Source organism: Barbus barbus (genome assembly GCF_936440315.1).
Source record: "Barbus barbus genome assembly, chromosome: 38".
NCBI lineage: Eukaryota > Metazoa > Chordata > Actinopteri > Cypriniformes > Cyprinidae > Barbus > Barbus barbus.
In genome coordinates, this window is record NC_136716.1 from 24,281,665 (window position 1) to 24,299,700 (window position 18,036).

General features: G+C 33.8%; 1 protein-coding gene across 1 annotated transcript in view; it reads right to left on the reverse strand.

Moving 5' to 3' along the window:
- Positions 1-403: 403 nt before the first annotated feature.
- The window catches only part of LOC306857888 (janus kinase and microtubule-interacting protein 3-like), a gene marked incomplete at both ends in the record, with an annotated part of 34,805 nt that continues 17,172 nt past the window's right edge, over positions 404-18,036 (reverse strand). Inside the window, 18 exons of the mRNA XM_079398155.1 lie at positions 404-454; positions 612-677; positions 850-1,056; positions 1,215-1,292; positions 2,042-2,110; positions 2,192-2,257; positions 2,370-2,429; positions 3,735-3,833; positions 3,935-4,033; positions 4,383-4,445; positions 5,275-5,358; positions 6,045-6,173; positions 6,248-6,364; positions 7,258-7,329; positions 7,669-7,704; positions 7,829-7,960; positions 8,861-9,007; positions 9,869-9,979. Coding sequence (XP_079254281.1) covers positions 404-454; positions 612-677; positions 850-1,056; positions 1,215-1,292; positions 2,042-2,110; positions 2,192-2,257; positions 2,370-2,429; positions 3,735-3,833; positions 3,935-4,033; positions 4,383-4,445; positions 5,275-5,358; positions 6,045-6,173; positions 6,248-6,364; positions 7,258-7,329; positions 7,669-7,704; positions 7,829-7,960; positions 8,861-9,007; positions 9,869-9,979 — 1,686 coding nt within the window. The remainder of the gene's footprint in view (positions 455-611; positions 678-849; positions 1,057-1,214; positions 1,293-2,041; positions 2,111-2,191; positions 2,258-2,369; positions 2,430-3,734; positions 3,834-3,934; positions 4,034-4,382; positions 4,446-5,274; positions 5,359-6,044; positions 6,174-6,247; positions 6,365-7,257; positions 7,330-7,668; positions 7,705-7,828; positions 7,961-8,860; positions 9,008-9,868; positions 9,980-18,036) is intronic.

Consider the following 18,036-nt stretch of genomic DNA (forward strand, 5'->3'; position numbering starts at 1 on the left):
TCTTTTCCACGACTTTTGATCATTTTATATTTATTTCTTTAATTTTTTTTTTAATCTTGCTGACAACCACCACCAAGCTTTTAATATTCGGTCTTCAAATCTCTTTGAACTGTCCTCAAACTACATACGACTTATACTTTATAACCTTCAAAATGTTGTAAACGTTCAGTATCAACATTCAAAGTCTTGTCTTGACAAACTACATATAACTATTATTTTGGTGCATAATTTTGTCATTTTGTTATATTTACAATTTCAGCCACGCTGTTCTGGACAAAGAGTGATATAGAGTGATATAAAAGTGATATAGAGTATATTTTTCTTATCTATAATGTGTATGAATTATCATGTATTACCAGAGTCCACTGAGCTGCATGCCACCGTTTCTTGCTTTCTGGAAGATCTACGACCAAAGAATGAAGGCTAAAGAAAAAAATAAAAATAAAAATAAAAACTGAACATGGGAACAAAACCAAAAGACAAAAAACAACACAATGAAACAGAGGAGAGAATAAAATAAACATTAAATTTAGATAAAGTTAAAAATATTATTGGAGAAGATGCTTGTGTTGACCTTGACAGAATGATAGATGAGTGCTCTATATGATTACCTTTTCTTCTAGTTCCTTTATCTGTCGCTTCTGTGTCTCTATCCATTCTTCCAGCTCTTTTATCCTCTGTTGAGACAGGAAAAACAGATCAATCAACAGCAACATATGGCCAATACTAAATATTGAATTTTATATTCACTGCAGAAAAAAAACTAAACAAAAACAGCACACTGCAATAGAAATAAGCATGATCTCTTTCACTTCACTTCTATTTTTCATATTTTATAGAAGTATATACCGCTTGAGCATGTTGTAGCAGCTCCATCCTCTCTCTGAGTATCTGTGCATCTCTCTCTCGTAATTCACTCAAGACCTGCCTCTTCCACTGATCCACAGCCTCTCTCAGCGAATCACGGTCCTGCTCGCTCAGCAGCTCGGACACCTTCCCACCGGTCTCCTCCAGCTGCAAAGCATCAAACAGCATCGCCTCCAACTCAAGGATGCGCTGAGAGAAACACAGAGGGGTGTGGGCCAGAGATGGCATGCATTCACCACCAGGGGGCACAGGAGGGCAGAACTGCATCTCATAATAGAGTAAAACTCCTCCGCAGTGCTTGAGAATAAAGCATATGGATTATTGGCCATCTGATGTGCAGTCCTTACCTTATGTGCATGGTCCAAAGACTGTTTTCTGTAGTCTAATTCCTCGTCTAAATATCCTTTTTGTTTGCTAAAGAGCTCCTTAGGAGGAAAATGACAAGAGGAAATAATCATGTTGATGTAAAAACACAGCATTAACAAAAGTCATTTTGCATAGATTATTATTAGATTTTTAAATTATATAAAAAATGCACATTAAAAAATAAGCCTGTTGTTAGAACCAATACTATTTATATAAAAAAAGTATATTACAATATGTGTGTGTGTATATACAGTATATATATATATATATATATATATATATATATATATATATATATATATATATATATATATATATATATATACAGTATATATATATATACAGTATATATATATATATATATATATATATATATATATATATATATATATATATATACAGTATATATATATACAGTATATATATATATATATATATATATATATATATATATATATATATATATATATATATATATATATATATATAAAAAAAAATTTTTCCTATGATATTAATTATATACCAACCCAACCAAATTCCCATTACCTGGCAGAAATAAAATAAAGCAAAGCAAAACCAACCCCAAAAAAAAAAAAAAAAATGGTAAAGTATTTATATATGTAATGAAAATCTAATAATAATCATGAACAAAATAAATCTACATTAAAATGTTTGGAATTTGAGGGAAAACGTACACATAATAGGCTTAATGTTTTAATAAAACATTATTTTGTTTTTATTTTGGGGTAAAATAAGTAAGAATTAACTTATGGAAATTAAAGTGCGTAATGCATTTAAATACATTTACCTTTTCACTTTCAATGTCCAACATTTTCTGCTGTAATGCTGATTTAGTGACTTCTATTTGCTCTAACCACTGGACACAAGAGACAGAAACATGAAACAGTCATCAAAACAACATGAAATAAAAAAATATATATATTTTAAAAAGACATACCTTCTCGGCTAATGTTAATACTGTTCTGGCATGAATAACCACCACTTGCTCCTCATTGGTCAGATTCTGTGCGTGTCGTCCAATGAAAAGATGAGACATCAGTGACAGAGATATGCATGTGTACCAAACACACCCAGGCATGTGTAAACACACACATTTACATATGAAATCAACATACACTTACGGCGTTATCCCCCAGAATATCGAGTTTCTTCATCAGCTCTGTGATCACAATGTCCTGTGGTGTGAGAAAGACTTTAATTGAGAGATATTAGACCACGAATTCTCCTCCAGACATCAGCAGATTAGATCTGTGCTGGATCACTGACAGTCTGTTACGTGTTTGGACTGACATCAGTTGCATCTGAAAAACTAAATTGAAAACTATGCTGGAAAAAAAAAAGAACCTTAAAATAATTAAATCTAAGTCAAATATCTACAGGAAGAGTTGTTTTCTGTGGCACTTATATTAAATAATTATTTAATAAAATATAAAATACTATGTAAAGTAAAATAGCAAAACTGTCTGTATTTAAAATGAGTTCTATGGAGCATTATATAATAACATTTCTTTTGAAAGATTTAATAGGTAACAATTATGAAACATTAAGGTAATTAAATATTAAATAATTATTTAATAAATCAAAATACTATAATAAAAAAAAGAACAATATATATTTTAAATGTGTTGTATGTAGTATGATACAGAAAAAATATATATTTTAAAAGATTTAACGAGGCAAATAATCTTTAATATTAATATTAAATCATTATTTAATGCAATTTAAAATACTATATATATATATATATTAGTACTGTTACTAATAACAGTACTAATATATATATATATTATATATACTATTATATAATATATATATATATATATATATATATACTATTTTTATTATATATAAAAATAGTATATATTTTTATATAGTATTTTATATTTTATTAAATGATTTAACCTTATTTATTATTTTTTAATTGTTTTACTCAAATCTTTTAAAATATCTTTTTGCTATACTACATATAACAACATTTAAAAACAGATGTTTTACCTTTTTACATATATATATGTTATATGTAGTATAGCAAAAAGATATTTTAAAAGATTTGAGTAAAACAATTAAAAAATAATAAATAAGGTTAAATCATTTAATAAAATATAAAATACTATATATATATAATGTGTTATATGCAGGATAATATAAAAGTAATTATTGTAAAATATTTAATGAGTAAAATAATTATGAAAACATAAGGTAACAACATTAAATAATAATTTTAAAATAATTTAATTAAAAAATAATAATAAAAAAAATAAAAAGGCACAAAATATTTAAAATGTTACAAAATGTAACATAATATTAAATTAAAACAATAATAAAAAAAAATTGTGAATTTAAAAAAAAAACCTATTGAATTTTTACCACAGTATCACTGTGACAACTTGCCCCAATCATTCATATATTAAAATCTTATAGTTACATAATACAATGTCCCCATGTGACAACTAGCCCCGGTCTCTCTATGAGCAACTCACAGTAACACCCTCTGCCTCACAGTACAACTGCAGGGGACTCATGCCCTCGGAAAAATGGATGTTCTGGAAGTTTATGGCTGGAGATCTTCTCTCTCTTTCCTGGAGAAAAAAAAAAAAAGAGCATCATTATTGTTCTTCTGTGTCTGACATGCAAACACATGACACGTTTTGGAGTAGAAAGATATTCAAGTCAGACTCACTTCAAGTTCAAGAATTCTGAACTCCAGGAGTTCGTTTTGGTCTTTTGCATCCTGAATTTCATTTTTCAGTCGCGTCTCCTCCATCTCCATATTTTTAATCTGGGAACAAAAAGCACAAAGCGTGGGGTAAAAAAAAAAAAAAAGGCATCTGACAGGAAAACTGTCTGTGAAACAAATGAGCTGCATTCACTGCCTCAAACTGGCTTCATGAAATTAATTAAAACCACTGCTGAACTACTGAAAGAGGGTCCTTTTTGGGTCATTCCCATAATTTGGTGCCTTTGTAACTTGAATAAAGAAGCCTTTTTTCCAAGTTTTCCAAAGTCATTCATGTCAAACTTTAAAAACTTAAACTGTGTTATTAATAGAAACATTTTAAACAAAAGAAAATGTGCTCCGATTGTGATGTTCGTCTTTTATCAGTCTGACGAACATGAACGTCACCCACCTTTTCTACAAGCTCTTGGTTGCGCTTATACAAAGCTTGTTTCTCCTCAATCCACTTCATATCCTGAAAAATGCATATAACATGAATGCAAATGATTTAAAAAAATCAATGCTAGCAGATCTTATCGTGTAAAATCATCTCCAACACTCTCCCAGACTCATTCTCCTTCAGTGCATCTCTGATCCCAGAGCAATTTCATCTGCGCACGTACCCCTCACAGCCCAGACTGATGTATGACCAGCACTGCTTTCACATTCTCTTCACTCACGGAATATATGGGATTACTTTTAGGGTTGTCATCATGTGTGTGTGTGTTGCCACAAAAAAAACCTTGATTTAGAGTATAAGTGGCCCTCGGGTGGAAAAAAAATATTAAAAAACTAAGCAGAGAGTCAAAGACTTCTGGAAACTCACCGTAAGACATATTCATCATCTCTGATAAAATTATATTTCTTTCAATGGGGTCCAAAAGTTACACAGCAAAAGTTTTGGTTCACTTTGTATTACATTCTGAATCCTTTACAGTGAATGGGTGCCGTCAGAATGAGAGTCCAAACAGCTGATAAACACATCACAATAATCCACACCACTCCAGCCCATCGAGTTGTAAGAAACAAATCACTTGTGGATTATTGTTTTGTTTTTATCAGCTGTTTAGACTCTCATTCTGACGGCACCCATTCGACACAAAGGATCCACTGGTGAGAAAGTAGCATACTGCTAAATAGAGTTGCTGAAGAAACAAACTCTTCTACATGTTGGATGGGCTGAGGGGTAAGTACATTTTCACCAAATTTCATTTTTGTGAATTATTTTTTTAATGGAATTATGCAAGTAGAACTGTGCTAAATGTTATTTTGCAGTTCTAACGGTAACAATGCTGGTGTTTTACCTGTCCCTGATGACTTAGAGCACACTCCAGATCTGCTATTCTGGTCTGGTACCGCATCAGTTCGGCCTGAAGCTGCTCTCGAGTCTAAAACAGACAAACAATTACATTTTTGCACATCTGTAAAGAAAAGAGAAAAGAAACAAGAAAAAAAAATGCCATTCGTAAACCATTTTACTTTTGTGTATTTGAGTAAAATATATTCAGTTAGGAAACAAATGTAGGGCGGGACTTAATTTTGTTTTTCAGGAATACATTGGATTGTGAAAAGTGGGCGTTACCAGAATGTTGATTCAAGGTGATTGGAGGAAAGGAGTTGAAAACTAAGACGGAATTTATGATGTTACCCACAAAGGTGCATTTCATTTAAATGAAACAATTACAATGATCAAATATTTAGTTCTTTAGAATAATGTGGTCTGTTTTGATTTCATGGTGATTTTGATTTTTTTGCTTTTTAAGTTAAACGAGGACAATTTTTTTGGGAAAAAAGGAAATGTCTTGTGAAGCTGGATTTTGTACCGAAGAGATATTCTTACGGAAATGGAAACCAAGTGACTGACAAAATGTCCCGTCACTCGTTGTGGTCAAAAAAGCTTTTAAAGCTTGATGCTCTATTGCATTGTGTTTGGTTAAGACACGGTGTAATATTGCAAAAAGAATCATATTCATATGATGAACTATACAGCCATCTGCTAATAGCTGAGATGTTGTTGTTACTATAAAGAGAGTGAATATAAATATTTCATGGCTGGCATGTTTAAACGATTTACCTTGACCTCTTTCTCTGCATCAAACGTTCCTCCCACCTGCTCCTGCAGGAGCGCGTAAGCTCGCTGAAGAGCCTGATACTCCATCGTCAGCTGACGGAAGCGCAGATCTGTCTCCTCCTTAAGCATTCCCTGAGCACAGAGAGATGACAGGTTTATGGTTATAGTTTACAGTCCCACACAAACACACACAAACACACACACACCTCTTCGAGGTCATCGTCTGGCGTGCAGGGCGTTCGGTCTGTGTGACAGGAAATAGAGGAGCCGTCCGAGTCTATAGAGCCTTCCTCATCATAGCCAAAAAACGTCTCCACCACCGGCTTTGGAGAGAATGACAGATTTAATTTTAAAAACCTTTTTGACCCAAAGAATTTTAAAAATACGGTAGAAAAGAAAAAAGAAAAATATAATAATACTAAAATAAAAATAAATAAATAAATAAATAAAAAAAAATGCAAAATTTGGTCAAATTAAAAATAGCAACAAATAGAAAATATATTCTTATCTAAATATATTTCTTGATATTTTCTGTGAGAACCACAGGGTTAATGTTAATTGTTGCTTGAATTAATATATTTTTTAAAAAGACAAATAAAACATCACTAGGATTAATCAATGGTGCAATGGTGCTTAATCATAAAATAACAACATTATATAATAATTAAAATGCTAATCTTTAGTACTAATATAAAAATAAATGCATATTCAATGCATAATTAAATGATATCAATCAGGCAATAAAATATAAACAAAGAAAACCTAAAATAATTTTTTTAAATAAATATTTCATACATAAAATGATAATAAAATAAAAGCATAATCCATATATATTATTAAAAGTATATGATTATCAAAACTAAACAAAATTTCAAGCAAATATTCTACACACTAATTAATATTAAAATGCTCTAAAAATTATAAAATCTAAAAATCACGAATAATGCAATGTATGAGCAAATAGTATATAAGAATAAGACATTACAGAATTATGCAATAATGTATTTATTTTATTCTTTTGCGGATTTAATTTTTTTTATTATTAATGGGAAGACTACTTTATAAAAGTCCTTCTTTGTTTTGTTTTTTTTACTTTGCCAGAATGTTTGTGATTTTTTTCACCTTCATGCTTGTATCTTACGTGCAGTTTAAAAAAAAGCCGAATGTGTTTGACAATGAAATGTGCATGTGTAGTTAATTCCTGATGTCTGCGTACCCTACAGGTTCTGAAGGGCTTCTTCCTGCGTAGGCTGTCCTGTCTCCTGTATCTCAGCAGCATGTCTCTCTCCTGAGAAACAATTAAATTAAAGAACAAAACACATGAACTTGAACCAGATTCTCTATCATACACGAACATCTCATTTCTATAAAGTACAAGTTGCTGTTTCCACTACACTTCTAGTCTTACAGAAAGAAAGAAATGTACACAGCTGCAATTACATTATGTCTGAACCTCACATACAGTACATCACTCACTCATTTCAGCTGCTAATTTCATTCACCCTTTGAGAAAACGGATATTTCTGCAGATATTTTCATCTGGGTTTTTGTTAGGTAACATGTACTGCGCTCATATGCAAAAACATATTTCACAGTGTGAATATTTCCCAGAGGCAAAATGACTCACTATCACACTCTTCACGTATCCAGCGGTTTCCAGTGCCTGGAAATTAAACCAGACTGATCAGAGAACTTTTTTTTTTAAATTGACCCCAATTTAATTCCTAATCTAATTGTAGCTTTTAAAATACTTTTTTGTGCATCCATGTGAGAAGAAATGCCGATACCTTGGACAGCTCGTCGATTATGTTCTGTTGTTCCAGCACTTGTAGTCTGAGAAACTCAATCTCTCTTTCCTCTTGACTCTGATCCAGATCGTTCAGAGAACTGGGCCGGCGTATCGTCCCAGCCTTCTCTCGCTGCAAAATAAAACACCAAGTGACCGGATGTGTGCACAGATACTGCGGACAGATTATTACTCGTGTCTGATGAGTTGTCATAATTTGCAGATCATTTAGACATGAGCAGTAACAAGGCAATGTACTTGCTGGATGCTGAGCGACTCAACCGACAAATTGTTTACATGCAAACACAACCGTGCTACATAAAGATGGTTCAGTATTCAAAGCTAATGTTTTATGCAAATAGTGTGGACTTCATCTGAAAAGATTACTTCAGTATCAAACATATATAAACAGGTTTATGCAGTAGAACAGGCAGATGGATGCTTCTTTTGTCTAGGGAATCAATCAAAATAACAGTAATGTGTCTGAGCTGGAAATGGCCAATTATGTCTATTGACAGTGGAGCAGTTGTTGGATATAAATTGATTAAAACTGGCTCTACCAGCCCCCTCATCATGCATTTACTGCAATAACTACATCTCCAAGAGGAACTATTTTGATTTGTTCATTTGCAGAAACTTTACTTAATACAAGCAATACGACTGCATCGGCAAACAAAATACTGATGCCTTCAGGATAAGTTGGGGGCAGCAGGATTTTTTATTTAAAAAAGGAAACATTGATGAAATGTAATCTGTTTTAAAAAAAATTAAAAATCTCAACCCCAAGCTTTTGGTAGTTTGTAAGTCGATTAACTTTTTTTTAATCAACATCAGTATTTTAAGAACTTTAACTGGTCAACATTTGATTTTCAACAATATAATATTTATAGTTATTATAAAATATACATAGTTCATTTTAAAAGTTCCTGTGATGTAACTATAAATTCTTAAAACTAAAAATATGCTATATAGTCTCTCAATTAAAAAGGGCTCATACTATTCAAATACAGACATGTTCAGTGAGTTTCATTACCATTTCGATGTTCTCCTGAGTGATGAACTGCAGTTTGTTCTCCATGCGTCTCGATGCATGAGCCAGTTCCTCATTCTTGCGGCTGAGACGCCTGTTCTTGTCCAGTAATGGCTTATACTGGCTCTCAGCTTCACGGAGACGCTTTAACTGGGCACAGACACACACAGAAACAAGCTGATGTGGAAAAAGCATGCAGTAACCCTAAATAATATTTGGATATTTAAAAATGGATGAATATCATTCCTTTAGGAAGGGGATTTCAGAAAACACTTTTACAAATAAAACCTGCCAAGTTACTTATTTTGAACACAACGCAATATTTCAAAATGTGATTGCAAAACTAAATGACCTGGACTGCACATATGAAGAACTGAGACTGTCTAACTAGTTGGAAAATTAGTTTAAGACATGAAATCTAAACCAACAGAGAAGCCGACTGGGCTATTTCGGTCTACTTGAACATCAAGTCATTGTTGAGGACTGTATTGACACGGAAACCGAGTCCTAACCCTTGCTGAAGGTTTCTGCTGCAATGTTTAAATCACTCTGTCTCTGTATTGATCTTTAAGACTGTCTGAGCTGAGAGGAGGAAACACTGAAGTCATTCATCACTGCACACATACTTACCACCATTACAGAGAACATTCACACCATCACATAACACTTAGAAAGGCAAAAACACTCTCTAATTGATGTTACAGTAAACATGATGGATGGGGATTGGATGGATGGATGGATGGATGGAGGGATGGATGGATGGATGGAGGGAGGGATGGAAATATTTTTACCATAACAATAAATTAAAACAAATATAACAAAATAAAATAAATATTTTTACCATAAATTATTATTTTTTAACCATAACAATAAAATCTAAAATTAAATAAATATTTTAGCAAAACAAACATAAAAGATAACAGAAAATAAATTTAAAATAAGTAAAACATTATTAAATACGTATAAGTAAATACATAAAATAAGTAAAACATTTTCACACAGCAGACTCACCAGTTCATTGCGTTCCTCTGAAAGCAGAGCATTGCGATCTTCTAGTTTGCGGATAATAGCACTCAGTTCTGCGATTTTCAGTTGGAAACGTCGAGCATCCTTCTCATCCAACTGCTGCATATGGAAAACAAACCAACTGCAGGTAACTGGAAAAAACACCCTTCATTCGTATATTTGTTGTGTGTCTATCTATCTATCTATCCATCTATCCATCTATCCATCTATCCATCTATCCATCCATCCATCCATCCATCCATCCATCCATCCATCCATGTGCAAGGCTTCTTTAAACATCTTTGACAAACATCAAAGTCTTGACATATATACACTTTTTATTTATTTTATTTCAATTCCATTTGGTGTTGCTGTATTTAGGAAATACTCCATTATGTCAGGTAACCGTATAAACTGTGGGAGGAGGGAACAGAGTCAGAGTGCTCTGGCGTGGCCACATCTGACAAAGAGCTGAAAGGTCACTGATCAAATCCATCTTTTCTCCGGCAGAGAAGATGAAAGCAGCAGCTCCACCACAGCAGAAGCAGACATCAAACCCACAGCAACACAAATACAGCCGGAGACATGGATGTTCTGCTGCTGGGAAACAAGCCTCGGATATAGAGACGCAAGAATACACTGAACGCGTGAATAAAAGTGTGTGCATCCATGCGTTTCCTAACAGCCCTGAGAAGGTGAAATGTGGAAAAGATCGCACTCACACTCTCATCTTCAGCCAGTTGCTCTCTGCTGCATGATGACAGAGTGACATGATGATATATATACATACATACACAGGACTCGAATTGAGGGGGGGGGATGGCATCCCCCTGTTTAAAAAAAAATTACAAAGTATCCCCTCTGTAAAACCACCATCCCCCTTGGATTAATAATGTGTATTATGTAAAACATATGCAAATGAAATGTTAAAATTCTCTGCTTAAGATATTTCACGAACGGTGATTGGCCAATCAGAATTCGGTACTGTAACAAGCTGCGTACGAGCGGAAGCAAGTTTTCGTAATTTTTCGCGCGAAATGGTTCAAGCGCAAGTTTTCAAATTCTTTAAAAAGAATTTTTCCTTGATTAGTATTTAAAGACATTCCCCTAACATAATGTTATTGTGCTGTATGTGTAACTGTGAGGCACTAAGAAACGAGCTGACATTATCGAGTCATCGACTTTGCAAAAACCAAACAAAAACACATCTTGAGAGTCCAAAAGCACTCACTGCGCGATGAAGCCTAATAGAATACAGTTAAAATAGCCTTAGAATTCAAGCAATTAAAGAAAAAATACCCATGTATGAGTTATGTTTTTATATTCATTGCACAAGCAATGTACTTTTCTGAATGTCACTACATGTGTGCGAGCACGAATGTGTGTCGTTCCTGGAATGAATTAATTTTTGAACGAATCAACCAAGCCAGTGATTCAACGGTCCATTCAGATGAGAAGGACACTTGTTTCATTTCTAATTGAATCAGCCGCTTTGACCGAATTGTTTGATTTGAACGATTCAATAAATAATTTATTAAAACCAGGACTTGCTGCCACCTACTGGCGGTTTTATTGTCATCATGTTTTATCCACGACAGGTCTAAACTAGCCAAGGTTTCAAAACACATTTAGCAAAATACCAAAATTCCTCTATTTCAGGCCCCAGAAGGAAAAAAGCTTATAAATAATAGATAATTTAATTAGGCAAATTTTTCATTAAATAAAAACCTTTTTAAAAATTAGACAAATTTTCTAATCATTACGTAAAATTACCCCCCCCCCCCACACCCAAAAATAAATAAATAAATTGACCACACCATCTCCCCTGAGATTCTTTAACAATTCGACCACTGTGTATGTGTATATATATTATATATATTTCTGTAGCTCAACAAGAAGCATGGTGCAATCCCAAGAAACACAATTCCTTAAATGCAATTTAAGTTGTAAAATGCATAAATGTAAATCCACTGTAAAGACGACGAATATTACAAGTTCTTTGTTAGACTCCAGAGAAAGAATTCAAATAGAATATATAGCAAACTAAATAGGCCCTTATTTAAGCCGCCGCAGGAGACTCCGAAAATAAAAATAAAGTTGTTTTAAATACATTTTTGATCATGTGTGCAGGGAAATAAGTAAAAGCATAAAGCAAAAACAAGCACAAAGTCAAAACTGCAGGCATTTGGCATTTAGAAATACGGTAACTCATGCTATTAATGGTTTATTTAGGTGCAGAATAATACATTAAATTAAGACTTAATGATAATGGGCAAATTAATGTTGTGTTTGTTTTGTTTTTGATGATCATTCTGATACAAACATTACTAATAAAAAGTGTTAAAAGTGTTAAAAAGTTACTGCTGTTAATGAAAATCTGTCACTAATGTCTATCGATGAGTTTGCACAGACAATAAGATCAGCGTTACTCAATTATGATCGTAACGCTGTAATGTGTTATGTCGGAAAGAACAGGACATTAGAGTCATGCTGTCAAGCATGAGGATCCCGGGACAGATCTGTGTTTACTCCAGCAGATGAAACAAGCAGCTGGATCAGCAATATTTTCGTCAAACCCAGATCAGTTACATTCCTTGAACCTTTGCACAAAACTGTATTTACAATTCCTACCTGCCAATTAATCAAACACCTTTTTAGGGACCATAATGCAGACTTTTATAACATTTTCTTTCTCTTGAAATCAAGCAAGGACAGTCTGCTGTGCATAAAGTTAATATCACATGCACATCAATGACCTTTTTATGTTCTTACTGTGGATTGGAATAAAGAATCTTAAATCTTTAAAGGTCCTTCAAGGACTGATGCTGTATAACAGCATAGCTGATAAATAATAGACAGTAAGGTGCAACGGTCATTGACCACTTTTCCCTTCAACCTTGTTTCTGTAAGTGTTTTTTCCCATTTATTTTCTCTATAGGTATTTAATATACTTTCAATAAATAATACAAGGCATTAACCCAAAACTAACCAGCTCCTAAATTAATAACAAAAACAATATGTTTTTTAAAGAGTCTCTCATGCTCACCAAGGCTGATAAAAATACAGTAAAAACAGAAAAATTGTGAAATATTATTACAATTTGAAATTATTTTTTCTTTTGAACATATATTTTAAAATGTAATTTATTCCCGTGATGGCAAAGGTGAATTTTCAGCATCATTACTCCTGTCTTCAGTGTCTTGTGATCCTTAGAAATCATTTTAATATGCTGATTAGCTGGGTCTTTAATAGATATATTTAAAAGAACAGCATTTATTTGAAATAGAAACCTTTTGTAACATTATAAATGTCTTTACTGTCACTTTTAATCAATTGAATGTGCTGTTGATGATTAAAAAGTATATATTTCTTTCCAAAAATAAAATACACATTCAAAAACCCCACACTTATTCAGTAGTCTACAAATCATTCAAAAAGACAAATGTACAAAACTGTATATTTAACAACTTTTCTGAATGAATGAACTACTCATTCCACAATCTCTTGACACAAGCAAAAAATACATAAATATAAAACCATTTGACTGTAATTAATCGAACAGATTTTATATTTGAAGTGAATTGCATAATTTCCAAACGTACAGATTAATATGTTTTTGCTAGTTTACCTTTTTACTAGGAAATTGACATGACTTTTTAAATATGGTCCAGCTTTTAAAGAAGCATCTACCATCACCTAATAGCTCAGACTAGGTCTGTCTTGAAAACTTTAGATGTTACTGCTCAAACGCAGTTTCTCTATGGAGAATATGAATGGGAAATATTTCAGAAATCTGACTGTTGTGCTTTATATTGCAATAAATCTGGGTTGAGGAAAACGGATCGAGTAGGTGAGCACAGTGAAAGCAGAAGTGCAGTAAGCGGCGAGGTTTAGTAAAGGAGGAGAGGTGCTTACAGGGTTAGCTGTGTTCTCTGCTGTGTCTCCTGCAGCGAGTGAATAAGGGCCCTCTTGTCTGGGGCTGGAGTCTCGCAGCAGGGCCAGCTGAGTATCTACAGCCTGTTTCTGCTGCTGTAGTTTCCACGAGTGGCCCGCCTGAGCGCTGAGCTCTCTCTCCAGCCCACAGACAGCGCGCTCCTTTAGTTTAATCTCATCCATCTACAGGACAGAACACAGCACAGTCACACACATTCTGCCTTAAATGGGACACAGTCGTAGTAAGTAAACATAAAACATGACCGGCAGTCCGCAGGAGGAAACACACAGTTACCACACAGCAGTCCAGGGTTATTTTAGAATCATTGAGATATTATTATAGACTTGATTTTGAATTAGTTTTTATTTTTCATTTTCATAGTTAGGTTTAGCATTTTATGTGTGTTTGTACATGTACATACCATTTTTTTGTAAATATAACAAATGTTTAAACAGAAACTTTTCAATTTAATGCACAAAATGAGCTCATTTCAAATTTGATGCCTGCTAGGTCTCAAAATAGTTGGGACGGGGGCATGTTTACCATGGTGTAGCATCTCCTGTACTTTTCAAAACAGTTTGAAGATGTCTGAACATGTTGTAAAAGCTGCAGTATGTGGTTTTGCATTGTCCTGCTGAAATACACAAGGCCTTCCCTGAAATAGACATCATCTGGAGGGGAGCATATGTTGCTCTAAAACCTTTATATACCTTTCAGCATTCATAGTGCCTTCCAAAATATGCAAGCTGCCTATGCCGTATGCACTTATGCACCCCATACCATCAGAGATGCTGGCTTTTGAACTGAATGCTGATAACATGCTGGAAATTCTCCCCCCCCTCCTCTTTAACTTGGAGGACACGGCGCCCGTGATTTCCAACAAGAATGTCAAATTTGGACTCATCTGACCATAGAACACACTTCCACTTTGAAACAATCCATTTTAAATGAGCCTTGGCACACAGGACACGACAGCGCTTCTAGACCATGTTCACATTTGGCTTCCTTTTTGCAAGATAGAGTTTTAGTTGGCATCTACAGATGGCACAGTGGATTGTTTACACCGACAGTGGTTTCTGGAAGTATTCCTGGGCCCATTTAGTAATGTCAATGATAGAATCATACCGATGAGTGATGCAGTGTCGTCTGAGGGCCTGAAGACCACGGGCATCCAATAAAGATATTCGGCCTGGTCCCTTACGCACAGAGATTTCTCCAGTTTCTCTGAAGATTTTGATGATGTTATGCACTGTAGATGATGAGATTTGCAAAGCCTTTGCAATTTGACATTGAAGAAAGTTGTTTTTAAAGTAATCCACAATCTTTTTACGCACTATTTCACAGATTGGAGAGCCTCTACCCATCTTTACTTCTGAGAGACTCTGCCTCTCTAAGACATCCCTTATATTGCTAATCATGTTACAGACCTGATGTCAATTAACTTAATTAGTTGCTAGATGTTCTCCCAGCTGAATCTTTTCAAAATTTCTTGCTTTTTCAGCCCTTTGTTGCCCCCGTGCCAACTTTTTTGAGACCTGTAGCAGGCATCAAATTTGAAATGAGCTCATTTAGTGGATAAAAGCGTAAAATTTCTCTGTTTAAACGTGTAATATTCTATGTGTTCTACTGTGAATAAAATATTGTCTGATGTGATTTGAAAGTCTTTTAGTTTTCATTTTATTCTAAACTAAAAAAAATGTCCCAACATTTCCGGAATTCAGGTTGTAAAAAAAATGATATTTTACTTGTCAAGGATGCATTAATGTTTCTTATTTCAAGTAAAACTATTTTTTTTTAGTTTATTAAGAATTTATTAATTCATTCATTCATCCATCTCCCCAAAAACATAACATTTCGTCTTTATTCCAGTTTAAGATATTTTAGTACATCAAATCAAACTAATTGGAAATGAGAAATGTTGCCTCGGTGACTAGCTGACATAATAATAATAATAATAATAATAATAATAATAATAATAATAATAACAACAACAACAATAGTAATAATAATATTTATTCCAGTTAACATTTTTTTTTTTTTTTTTGAGAAAATAGCTTTTTATGGCTATAGTTTTAATTATTGGTCTATTTATTTATTTATTTGCATTTTATTTCCCAATATCCATAAAACATCTATAAAGTTTTTATTTAATTTGTAGTTTTATTTATTTTAGAACATCACGTTAAATTAGATGAAAATGACCTTAAAATACATTAAAATTATAGTTTTAGTTTAATGATTTAGTTTCTCAAGTTGAATCAAATCAAACAAGTGCAGCTATAGAAAGTGAAGGCTAAATCTTATGCACTGCTTTATTTAGTTAGTTAGTTTTACTATTTATTTCTTTATTTAAAATTGCTGAGTGCACCTTTATTTATTTAAGGTTTATTTCCAAAAGCTGTCACTGGGGAAGAACCCATTCAAAATAACTTATTTACCCCTAAATGAAGCATATTACTACCTAAAGTATAGATAATACCTTTTGTAAGGGTTCCACCCCAGTAACAGCTTCTGTGTCTTTTTCTTCTGAAAGCGCATACATGGTATAAAGTATAGGGATCAAGATGCAACATAAATCCTTGCAAAAGTGCTTCTGCACACCTACACTGTCTGTAGAGAATCAGATGTTTCTGTGCTATTGGATGTGTTCTGACACTCAGAGCACGCGCCACGTCTATAGGAACAAAGTGATCCCATCATACTTGTCTATCAGTAAGAGAAAGACCGTAAATCCATTTAATAAACTCCTCACATTCACATCACAGCAACTAAACAGCAGCAAACAGAAGCACCCCTCAAAGAAATGAACTGCGCTGCTTGATTTCTCTGCCTTGATGTTCTCCCTCTCAAATACACACATCCATTTATAGCTACTGTTCCTCTTGTGCTCCATTATAGGGAGGTTTGCAGCAGTATTTAGTTCTCTGAGCGAACTATTAGACTTTTACAATTCCTTTCACATTTGAACATGCAAATGGAAAATCTTTAGGCTGACCATTCACAAATCACAGCTCTAATAAATCACCTAACTGGAAAAATGGCCTCATGTACAGTCCAGAAATAGTTCACACAGACCTTGAACAGCAGTTCAAAATAAACATTACACTCCAATTATGCACTGATTCAAACACCGCATAACATTTATACATCTCAGTTTCTAAAACCTGCATGCAATGGTCATTAGCTGAATATCTTTGACAATTAAGTATAAAGTGTGAACTGATGGACTGATAAAAATTTCAAACTCTCACTGAAAAGGGAGGGACTATGACACTTTGCTACAATGTAAAGTAGTGAGTGTACAGCTTGTATAACAGGGTAAATTTGCTGTCCCCTCAAAATAACTCAACACACAGCCATTAATGTCTAAACCGCTGGTCACAAAAGTGAGAAACCTGAATCCCGAGTAGTTTACATCTAACAACTCTTACTTTGTTTCTCACAATCCAAAATTGTGAGTTAAATAGAAAACAGCGGTTTTAAAATATTATTTCACAATATTACTGTTTTTACTGTATTTTTGACCCCCCCCAAAAAAAATCGGCCTTGGTATTAAAAAAAACTACTGTATTTTCACCTAAATTTAAACAGAAAAACAATAATGAAACAAAATCAATGAAACAGCAAAGACAGAAAAGATAACATTGTGACAACTAGCCCCGATATACATTCTAACCCCCTCAGTTGAAATCTCTGTAGACACTGTTATTCTTCAACATACTGAAGAAGAGAAAACTGTTTAATGAATGAAAGAACACATCTCTTTTTATCTTTCTCTTTAAATCTTTCTGGTGTTAAATGACTCATTCTCTCTGTCAGGTGACTCACATTGACACGCCCACTGTAGGCGTTACCACGGTGATCAGAGCATCTCGCAAGAAATCTCAGGGTGCGTCTATGTTTATCTGTGTTATATAAAGCGCTACATGGCTCGGTGGGAAAATTAGGTCCTGTTCTCTTATACGGCATCCCTGCGGCTATAGAGAAAGACACATAAAGCATAAATGCACATTACATGACACATTAGCATTTTAAACACACTGTTTCCATGAGCAGCATGAATACGTTGATTATGATGTATGTCATTACACAAGCCTCACTGTTGCCTTGGTGATTCATGTGCATGATTAATTAATTTAATCAAGAAATATCAGCCGTGGACATTCAGTATCTGGGCTCCGGGCCAGACCGCAGGGCTCCAGACCCGTGAGGGACGGACACCAGCAGCAAACTCCTGCCG